The sequence below is a fragment of the Galeopterus variegatus genome, unplaced genomic scaffold, assembly GCF_000696425.1.
Source record: "Galeopterus variegatus unplaced genomic scaffold, G_variegatus-3.0.2 Scaffold7027, whole genome shotgun sequence".
NCBI lineage: Eukaryota > Metazoa > Chordata > Mammalia > Dermoptera > Cynocephalidae > Galeopterus > Galeopterus variegatus.
In genome coordinates, this window is record NW_007733138.1 from 101,417 (window position 1) to 111,912 (window position 10,496).

At 53.6% G+C, this 10,496-nt stretch overlaps 1 protein-coding gene across 1 annotated transcript in view; it reads right to left on the reverse strand.

Annotated features, from left to right (window-relative positions):
- Positions 1–2,077: 2,077 nt before the first annotated feature.
- Positions 2,078–10,496, reverse strand: part of LOC103606994 (protein FAM189A1-like) — an 11,635-nt gene continuing 3,216 nt past the window's right edge. The window contains exons 4-5 of the mRNA XM_008591550.1: positions 7,640–7,867; positions 2,078–5,009 (exon numbers count right to left, since the gene is read on the reverse strand). Coding sequence (XP_008589772.1) covers positions 4,693–5,009; positions 7,640–7,867 — 545 coding nt within the window. The 3' untranslated portion in view covers positions 2,078–4,692. The remainder of the gene's footprint in view (positions 5,010–7,639; positions 7,868–10,496) is intronic.

Sequence of the window (10,496 nt, forward strand, 5' to 3'; positions counted from 1 at the left end):
GCTGCTCGTGTGGCTGGTTTGTTAGCTGAGCAGTGGGTGCCCACTGTAGGCCGCGGCTCTGGAGTCTGCTGCATGGTCACAGCAGCAGCTGTTCAGCGTCCCTGGGTCTGGGGCCTCAGGGGTTCTGGCTGGGGAGGTTGGGGGGTGGGCACTATCATCACAAGGTATCAGGTGGGCAACGCCCTGCAGCAGCTGGAGGTGTCAGCAATGGTGACAGGTCACCAGGCCAGCCCCACAGACTATTGACTCACTGAATAAGGGAGTGATGGAGCCTTGGGCTTCTCCAGATTTCAATTTAAGTCACCTCTGGGAGAGGTGCATGTGTGTGTGCACGTATGCACGTGTGCATGTGTAACAGAAACCTGGACCACCTGACCTGTCCTGGCACCCTCTCCATACCTGTGGGGTCCTCTGCAGCCTTCAAGACTCAGCAGCTCTCCCATCACTTACCTTTCTCTGTGGCCACTATCCTGGTGTCGTGTGGGAAGGCCTTGGGGTAAATGGCTTTGGTCAGAAGCCCAGGTTGTGGGGGGCGTGTCAAGCCGTGTTAGCCCGGGGACCTTGAACAAGCAGGGCCCACCCACAGCAGCACAACTGCACTGCCACGCGCTGTCAACCTGGTGCCTTCATGGCCCGGAATTCTCGGGGAGCTGCAGAGCCAGGAGAAGGCTGGTTCTCACCTGACTGCCTGATGCACACCCATCAGGTGGGCTGAGAACTCACTTAAACACTACCTTGGCCATCATACATGCAAGAAACAGCATTTCAATGTGAACTGCAGCTCTGTGCCTTTCTCTTCCCAGAAAGCATCCATGTGGAGTCAAAGAAAAATGCCCTGTAGGAAGCGCCATCAGAAAAAGCAACTTAAAGGCCTCCCCCACCCCCCTCTGAAAGTGCTGAAGAACTGAAAGTAAAATAAAATTCTTCACTTTGCCAGGAAACAAAAAATGCTACCCAGGAATGGCCCACTACCTTGGGGAATGAAGAGACGTTTCACCTGAGTAAAAGCTGAGGGGCCCAGTCCTGCAGTGCCAGGGCGAGGCAGGTGAGCAGGTTCCAGAGAGGAAATGCAAGGCTAGCAGATGACACAGGGCAGGACTCCCACCAAATGATGCACTTTTTTAAAAAACCCAAATTAAAGACAATCTACATTCTTCCCAGAAACCCTGGATGTGGCGTCCAGGTAGGGGCAGCTGTGGATCAGGCATGCGTGGGACCTGCATGCATCTGGGTGCCTGCTCTCTTCCCATGCCCCAGGAGCTGACCTCCGGCAGCACGGCTGGGTGGCCATGGGTGGTCACTTCTGGTGGCTGCGGCTAGTTTGGCCTGAGTCCTCCTGCCGGACCCTGCCCTTGGCCCAAGGTACACACAGGCTCTCAGCCTGTCTCTGTCCCAATTAGACTCAGAGACACAGAGGCCCGAAATACTTTTTATTAAAACACTGATCATTATTAAAACACCTTGAGGTACATTAAATAAATACAACCTTCCCTGTTGTACAAACAGGTCTCTGGAGGCTTGAAAACAATTTCCTTTAAATTCTTCCATAGCAGCATCTGTGAGTCAACACAGCTGAGGGAAACAGCCATCTGAAATGAGCTTTCATGATAATTTGTTACAAGTGTTTACTTTGTGTCATTGTCTCTGGCTGAAGGAGACCTTAAGTCCTTAGGAACAATGCCCCACCACCTTGTTTGCCATAGAGTTGGAGTCCAGACTTGGCCCACCTCAGCATCCTGGTGGTCCACAGGCTGGAGTCAAGTGGCGCTATGCTAGCAGGTGCCAGCCCCTCTGTATCCCGAGGAGAGGGTGGGGAGACTGCCAGGGCCCAGCCGAGCTGGAGGAGAGGGTCGCCTGCAGACCAGCCACAGCCAGGCCCACTTCAAATGCCACAGAAGGGCGCACAAAAGGCTCCAGGTGGGAAGGACACACACTCGAGGGGAGGAAGCCAGCTGTCCCCTTGGCCGTGAGCTCACATGCCCGGGGGCTTAGGTGCCACTGCTGGAGCTCCCAGTACTTAGTGCAGCTGAGCTGGGGTCCAAGGGATACACACACTCGAGGGGAGGAAGCCAGCTGTCCCCTTGGCCGTGAGCTCACATGCCCGGGGGCATAGGTGCCACTGCTGGAGCTCCCAGTACTTAGTGCAGCTGAGCTGGGGTCCAAGGGATCAGAGCTGCTGAGTCAAGATGCCAGCGTGTTCTCCAGGGGCTCTCCTGGCACTTCTCTCTTCTGGGGAGCTTTCCTGGAAGCTGGGAGCCTGGGCCCTCCTGAGCCCAGGCGGAGGACCCTGTTTGGCTGCATTGTACCCCACCCCCGTGCCTGACAGCCTTGTTTCCAGGAGGCAGAAGGTTCTAGCCCAGCGGCATAAAGCCGGGTACAATCTCCTTGTCCACAAAGTAAGTTGCTGTGAGGGGAAATACAGAACTGAGCGTGAGCGGTGTGTGAACCGCACAGCATCAGTCTGCGCCTGGGAGGCAGCTCAGCCTGGGGCACAAGACCCCATGGCAGAGGACACAGCACCTGCTGGGTGGCCTGTTGGTCCCTCACCCTGGCTGCATGATGAGAATACCCCAGGGGTTGAGTTGATTGGTGGGAGGTGGTCTTGGCCTCACTCCAGCCACAGCCAGGCCTGAGAATGCAGGGTTAGCCCACCCAAGGCTTGGCCCAGGGACACGGCTGGGTGAGTCTCCAAGCCCAAATGTGGATCCCCGCTCCAAGCAGGCAGACTCCCTGCAGCTGGCCAAGCTGAGATGCCAGGCATGGGGGGGGGGGGCAGGGAGACACATTGCTCATAGGCTGGAGAGTTCATTCTGGAAATCCATTGGTTAACTTCACCTGCAAAGAGACTTGCTTTTTGGGACTTCAAAAGCCCTCACTTGAAAAAAATTAGAGAATAGATTTCCTGTTTTATAGTCTGAATAAAGTGCTCATAAACTCATCTCTATTATGTCTCTCGTGGAAAGGTTAAAGTTGTCATCAAAAAGCCTGATTTATATTTTCTCAGCTAACTTGGAGGCAACAACTGGTAACATTAGTAAAGTGGTCGACACACTCATGGCTGCCATTGCTGCAGATTCCCACACCTCAATTTTGGGATGAAGGCTCTGGATGCTTGGGCTGGACCCCACCCCTCACCCCCTCCCCAGTTTCCAACCACAAGAAGCGCCCCAGCACGCTGGCTCCAGTGGGGTTGGGGGCTGAGGAACGAGGGCAGGGGCTCAAGGACAGGCCCAGCCACACAGAGTGGAGGGGAGAGCGGCAGGAGCCCCAGGAGCTGGGCGCTGAGCGGTGGTGGGCAACTTCTGGTCTGCCCCCTGCACTGAGCAGTGGTGGGCACCTTCTGGTCACGCCAGGCCCATGGGCTCTCTGATGAGGCTTGCGGGTTCTGGGCTGCTCTGTGCCTTGCAGGGGCCACTAGCCACGGTTCAGGGACTCAACACCCCTGTGTGCTAGTGGCTGCTGCTTTGGACGGCCCAGACACAGGCATTTACATCCCTGTAGAAAGTCCTCGTGGACAGTACTGCTCGTCAGCCACTGCTGGGAAGCAGCTGCCGCTCATGTTGCCAAAAAGTGATGAGTTGAGGATCCAAGAAAGTCAAAAGCACCCAAGCTGCCCAAAGGTGCCCATGCTGCACCCAGGCTGGGTTGCCTGCTTCTGCATCACCAACACGGTGGGCATTTTCACAGAAATAAATGACCTCCAACCTGTGTCATCCAGTGTAGGCGTGTCTGCTGTCACCTGGCTAGGGGAGGGACGGCACTGGTCATCAGAGCTCTGCTCTATCAGGAGGTATGCACGTCCCAGAGAAATGGGCCTCTCCCCAGGGCCTGACCCATCAAGGCCAATCAGGGCAGGCCAGATGCAAAGAGTCTCAGAACAGCTGCCCATTGTTATGGGACAAAAAACTGTAATGTGGCTGCTCTAGCTGAGGGAGAGAGACCACAGAGGGAGAGAACCCGGAGGAAAGTGGGGAAGGGACCCCATGGAAAGAGGCTGAGGGGGCAGGCCCGCGAGACCGAGAGATGGTGGTGGGTCCTCAAGGCCCCCAGCAACACCTGCCTGCTTCCCAGCAGTGGCCGGGCCACCACCGGGTCCCTCACTGTATATCTGTTTGCGCACTAGCTCTGTAGTTCTGTAGGCCCAAGCTGCCATCTGTGCTAAAATGACCTGATTCCTTTTAAAGGAAATAGGTCAGAATATGGTAACAGTTTGATTTGAGAGCAATACGAACCACTTGAAAAGATGGTCTCATCACTTGACCTCATCCTTCATCCACTTAACACTAAATTCGGGATGGGGGAGAATCCTGATGGCCCTGATTTTGAAGCCTTTCAGTTAGATGAGTGTCACCTGTTGCTGCATTTGTATTCATGTGATGCTGGCCAGTTCAAGGTGCCACACGCCAGAAAAAACTGAAGAGTTCACTATGGACACATGTGGGTCATCTTTCTGAATTACTGGAATAGGTAGGAAATGTAACCCCCAGAAGATAACTGATTGGATCCACCTCAAGAAAGGCAATGACAGTTCCCCGCCCACGCCACTCCCAGAAACTCCTGGGTGTCCCTGTTTGTCCTCTCCATGCTGGGGCTGAAGGCCTCTCCCCGCCCAGCATGGTGGCTTCTGGCAAGAACAGAAGAACAGCCTGTGCTGGCAGGCCTGTCGGTGTCCACGTCTAGACCTGCAGCCCTTCACACCTGGTCTAGAACGCCAGCACCGAAGACGGCCTCCTCCACGGGGCGCTCCTCAGAGGTGACCGCCGAGCGGACGGTGCCCACCACATGCCGCACCTCGGCAGGGAGGGCACAGTGTGAATGTTCCAAAAGCTTAGCCACCAAAACCCTGGGGTCTGCACAGGCCTTGCTGTCCACTGAAGAGTGTGGCAGCTCTTTGGAGACCATCTGTAAGGCCTCTGGCTTTGGCTGTTGGTCCATTTCCCAGGTATCCAGGTCCCCGAGGGGTGAAAGCTGGTGCTGATGGGCAGCCATGGCAGAGCATGACATGGAAACTAAAAATCAAGGGAAAAGATGCAGTTTGAAACATGGAAACAACACGAAACAAAAGGCGGCCATTAAACACATTCTTTAAGAAGCAACACAATGCACTCTTGGGACAAGCCTTCTGCTGGATTTCCGTATCCCTGGGCTGGAGGTCTGGGTGCGTCTGGGCTTCCTGTGTCCTTTGTCCTCTCCCAGCCTGAGCTAAGCTGGTGTTCACCTACAGGGGCCACAGCCTCCTGCAGCTGGAGGCCTGGGGAGGGGGGCGAACTGCAAAGCAGGCAGGGAGAAGGGCAGGTGCGGGACAGGGACCCGCCTTCTGCACTCCTCTCCGCTAGAGTCCCCGCACTGACAGAGCTGCCTTTCTGGCTTCCTGCCTCAATGACCTTTGTCCCTGTGGGTGTGATCGCTAGCCAGGGCAGAATCGTGGCAGCTAGAGAAGGGGTCTGCCTTAAGACCAGAGCTGGGGGTGGCAGAGGAGCAATGAGACCCCCCACCATTCCAGGTGTGGACAGCAGCCGGGCTGCCTGCCGGGCCAGGGGCTGGAGAAATGGCTCCAGCTCCCAAAGGGCCGATGGCCACTCTGCACAATCCACAGAACTGGTCTGAGGGCACCTCAGAAAGCCAGTTCCAGGCAGTCAGCCATGACCGACTCACCAAGGACCAGATTAAGGCCAGACCTGCCCAACCCATTTCAGGTCACTGAAAGTAAACACATTCTGGGTGATTTGTTCTGGGGTCTTTTTGGTGGCAATGAGAAAGCCTGGCAATTAGACATGAGAAACTATAAAAATGTGGGGCCAATCTACCCCCCAAGTAAAATCTCATAAATAAAGCAAGCAGCCATATGTGTGTGAAAGTCGTTAGTGCCTCTGATGTAACTGCACAAGAGACAAGGGAAGGGAAAGGTTCCTCCAGAGTCCAGAGAGGTGAGAACTCACATTCCCAGCTGGATTTAGAAATGGTGCAGCAAAGGACCCCGGTCACCTTGCTTTAGAAAAGCAGCGTCTCACTGTTACCCAGAGCAGCCCAAGACAGTCCTGCTTCGAGGTCCCGGCTGCCTGAGGGGTGTGTGAAGAGGCGTCACCTTAGCCACAGAGAGGATCCCATTAGCACGTGAAAAGGATAAAGGAATTATTGTTCAAACTATAATAACCCGCTGTGGCTGAGATGTGCATGTGTATTTTAGACGCCAGACAAGCAGAAGAAACCTGCTGAACTGAAGCAAACCTGTCCAGATAAAACAGAACAGACATGCGGCCTGCCAGCCCGTGGTGGGTCAGGCAGTGTCTATCCGTGGCCCCACCCCTGGCACAGTATAGTGGCCAGCGCCCTTCACAGAGCACCCATCTGCATCTGAGGTTCTCCAGGGACCCCAGAAGGCATGTGCCCTCGATGTGCCCAACAGGAACAGTCTCATGTAGCCGAGAGGAGCCGGAGGCAACAGGGTGGTGGGCGGCCTACAGAGAAGGACTGAGGACCACCTCTTCCTTTCATCTCTGTCCCTGAAATGTCATGTTTTGCAAACCATGAATTTCACTGCGGCAGGACAGGCCAAAGAGAAGCATTGGGGAACACAGAATGGACCCCTGAGGCCCTCCAAGTGCGTGGGCTCCTCCCCTACACCCAGTGAGTGACCATGAACACAGAGGCCATGTGTTGGCCCTTGCAGGGGGAAGAGAAGCTCTGAAGCTCAGAACAAACTAGCAGAGGTGGATGTTTCCAGAATATTCTATGGAACTTTCTCTACGTGAACCAGAAAGTGAATGGAGGAAGGAGAGAGGCGTGCAGCCAAGGAGCCCACCACTGCAAGATCTGATGACATTTCAACCAGGAGGGTACTTCTGGGCACTGCCTGTTGGGGGTTCCTGGCTCTTTTCAAGGATTCCATTCTTCCGGGCTCAGTTGGACTCTATTTGGAGTTCAGCTGGACAAGACCACCGAGGGGACACTGGTCCAGGCACCTAACTGGGCTGTCCTCAGGGTTCCTTCACTTCCACTTTATGAAAAAGTCCCCACTGCACTGTGATAGCATCACAAAGGACCACCAATCTTTATTGGCAGAAACTATCCCCACCCCCATAAAAACATGAGGTATGGGTTTTCCAACACTGGGGTGCACAAGACTCCTGGGGGAGCTGGTGTGAAATACAAATTTCTGGGCCACTGGCCACAGGGACTCTGGTGCCAAGTCCTACAGCCCAGGGCACTGCCCGCTCCAACAGTCACTTGGGGGATTCTAGCAGGCTCCAGGTGGCACCAGAACACTGTCAAGGGTGCCATGAAGTGCTGATGAAACGCACACATGTCTGCCCCAAGCTCTGGCTGAGGACACCCCCTACCCCTAGATATCACCTGTGGTCACCTGCCCTGGGCCTGACCCTGGGTCCTTCCTGTGCCCTGGAGCAGGTGTGTATGGCACTCACAGCTAATGGGCCCTCATCACCCTAAGCCCTCACATCCTTCCTCCTGGTCAGAGTGACAAGCCGGTGGCAGGGGGCACAGCAGGAGCCCACAGGATGCCCATCACCCACCCACAGTTCCCAGTGCCAGGCCTCAGCTCTCAGGGGTCACTGAAACCTGCAGTGTCCACGGCAATGCTGGGCACACCCTGGGACACAGGTGGGCCCAGCCAGCCTACCTGCCTTGCAGGATGCGCATGAGGTGGGGTCACTGGCAGAACGGGCCACGTGCCCAGGACCTGGCTGTGCTCGCGTGCACACGCCAGGAGCATCTGGGGATGCACAGCCAGGGCATGGGGAGGAAGGCTGGGGTGTCAGGGCCCCTGCAGGGCCATCAGGGGACTGGAGGCTTGGACCCAGCACGGCAGTGCCCTCAGATGCTGGGAGGCTGGCACTGGGGGCCGGCGCTGCAAGAGAAGGGCACAGTGTTAGGGCAGACAACCACAGGGGCCATCCCCACACAGGGACAGCGCTTGTCCTTTAGACCCTAGGCCTAGATAACTCCGAAGTCTCAGGATGTGGACACACTGAACAAGGTTGACAAACACTGCTCCATGGTGTAGAAAGGCTGGGAAACACCAGATGATCTCCCAAAAGTCATCCCAGGAAGGGCGCAGGGGAAGTGTGGGGGACTCTGACCCTTAACACTCCACAAGAGTCTAAACATCAGGAATCAGACACTTTGGTCACAAGGATGGTGATAAGCAGAATCCACGCATAGAAAGGCAAGGACTCTGAGGGACACTGGGCATCCCAGCCAGGTCCTGGTGGGCCTGAGAATCTGTCCACCTCACATAGGGGGTACACCCAGTGTCTGGAGTATAGCCCCAGGGCACGCAGGTGGGATAAACCCAGCCCACCCATACCTGCCTTGGTTCTCTAGGTGTGGGCCCCAGGCCAGCAGCATCAGCCTCACCTGGAAACTAGTCAGGGATGCAGACTCCCAGCCTGACCTCAGACCGATGGAATCAGAGACTCTGGGGGTGGGCCTGGCCACCAGGGTTTGACTCCAGGGGAGTCTGATGCCCACTAAACCATGAGAACTGCTGCTCTGGACCAGCAATGCTGGTCAGGTCTGGGCTCTGCCCCTTACCACTCCAAGGCTGGCACCCAGGGAGCTGGGTCAGAGTCTGTGTTAACATGATCCCCAGGAGACCTGCATGCACATTAAAGCTTCAGACACATTGCTGCTCTTTACACTCTTTTCTCAAATTACCAGGCACCCTCGGTGCTCCCTTCCAGTGCTGGGGCACTTGGGTAGGTACTGCAAGGTAAGTGGCCTGTGTGGGGGACACTTGGTTAGAATCCCAGCAGCCTGAACTGCTCCAGGCCTGGGAGGCTTTGGGGTCTGTCTGTTCCATCCCTTTCTGTTTCCACGTGGTCCACATCCCCTGCATCCTTAGCCCTGTGCTTAGGCTTTGTGGACCACCTCCCACTTGATCCTCAACGCCCACCTGTGAGGCGGCCCCAGGTTACCCCCAGTCCACAGCCGAGGAAATGGGCTTAGAGGGGGAAGGGAGAAGCATCACTTGGCCACCAGGTGGTGAAGCTGGTTGGAAGATTCTAGAGTACTCCTGCTTAACCCTCCCTCTATTTTCCACTGCTGCCCTCCTCAATAGATGATGTGGAATAATTAGTGGTCCACGTGGAAAAACAGGAAAAGATGAACAGTACCTCACACATCACACACACACGCATGCACACACATCACACCACACACATGCGTGCACACACACATCACACACACACATACACACATCACATCACATGCACACACAATCACACGTGCACACACATCACATGCACACATGTGCACACATGTACACATCACATCACGCACATGCACACAACACACACACAAATTCTTCAGGAAGATTAATTCTTTTCTTTTTAAAGATACCATAATAGTAGAAGAAAATATACAAGAATAAATGTACAACACTAGAGTGGAGGAAGACTTTGTAAACTTGGTAGAAACCATGAAGGAAAAGCTTGAAAATATGACAACAAAACATTGTAAACTGTGTGCAGGAAAAGGCATCATCAATGGGGAAGGAGCCACACTGGGAAAGCGCAAGTGCACTAAACAGGAGAAGCGTCACCTTACACATCTCCTCACGCCTCTACTCAACAGCTGTTCTTTCTTGAAATCTACCCCTCCCCCAAAAAACACTGCAAGAGAAAAAAATGAATCAAAAACAAGCTTACAAATGGACAATAAACATGTAAAATGGTGCTCACACCTGACCCTCTGTGTGTGTGCGTGTGTGTGTGTGTGTGTCTGACACCCATTGACAAGAGTGATAAAGATCGTCAGGAGTGACAATGTCATGGGCCCTCATACACTGTGGGTGGGTATGTACACTAGTAATACTAACTTTCCAGAATGCAATTTGTCCAATATATCAAAATCTAACATATACTCTCCCTTGGACTCAGCAATTTCACTTCTAGAAGTTTATTCCAAGCACCGAACTGGGCAAGTAATCAAAGATGAATGTACAACGTAGAAAAGAAACAACACATTATTATATCATTAGACAGTTTCAAACCTAGAAATTTTAACTCTATCCAGACTTTATTAAAATTTTCCCCTAAGGCTGGCTGGTTAGCTAAGTTGCTTAGAGCGTGTTGCTGATAACACCAAGATCTAGAGTTCAATCCCTGTACTGGCCAGTCAAAATAAATAAATAAATGTACAAAATTATGCCCTAGACTTATGCAGCAGTATATTAAAATTATTTCAAGTGACATTCATTCCTCCTGATTCCTCTTGATCTCAATTCTTTCAGTGTTAGTGATAATCCAATGACGGAGTTCCTCAGGGAACTGGAGTCATGGACAGACAAATATTTGTGACTGGCTCTGAAAATACATAATTACTGGAAACCTCTAAGGTTAGCATAACATTACAAGAAAAGCTCATGGCCCAAGACTGCTAATGCTCATTTTTGCACACCCTTACCCTGGGTTGCGATGTGTGCCTGTTTTTATGGTAGTCATAATCCTACTGGACTTCTGATTTTTCACCTAAAT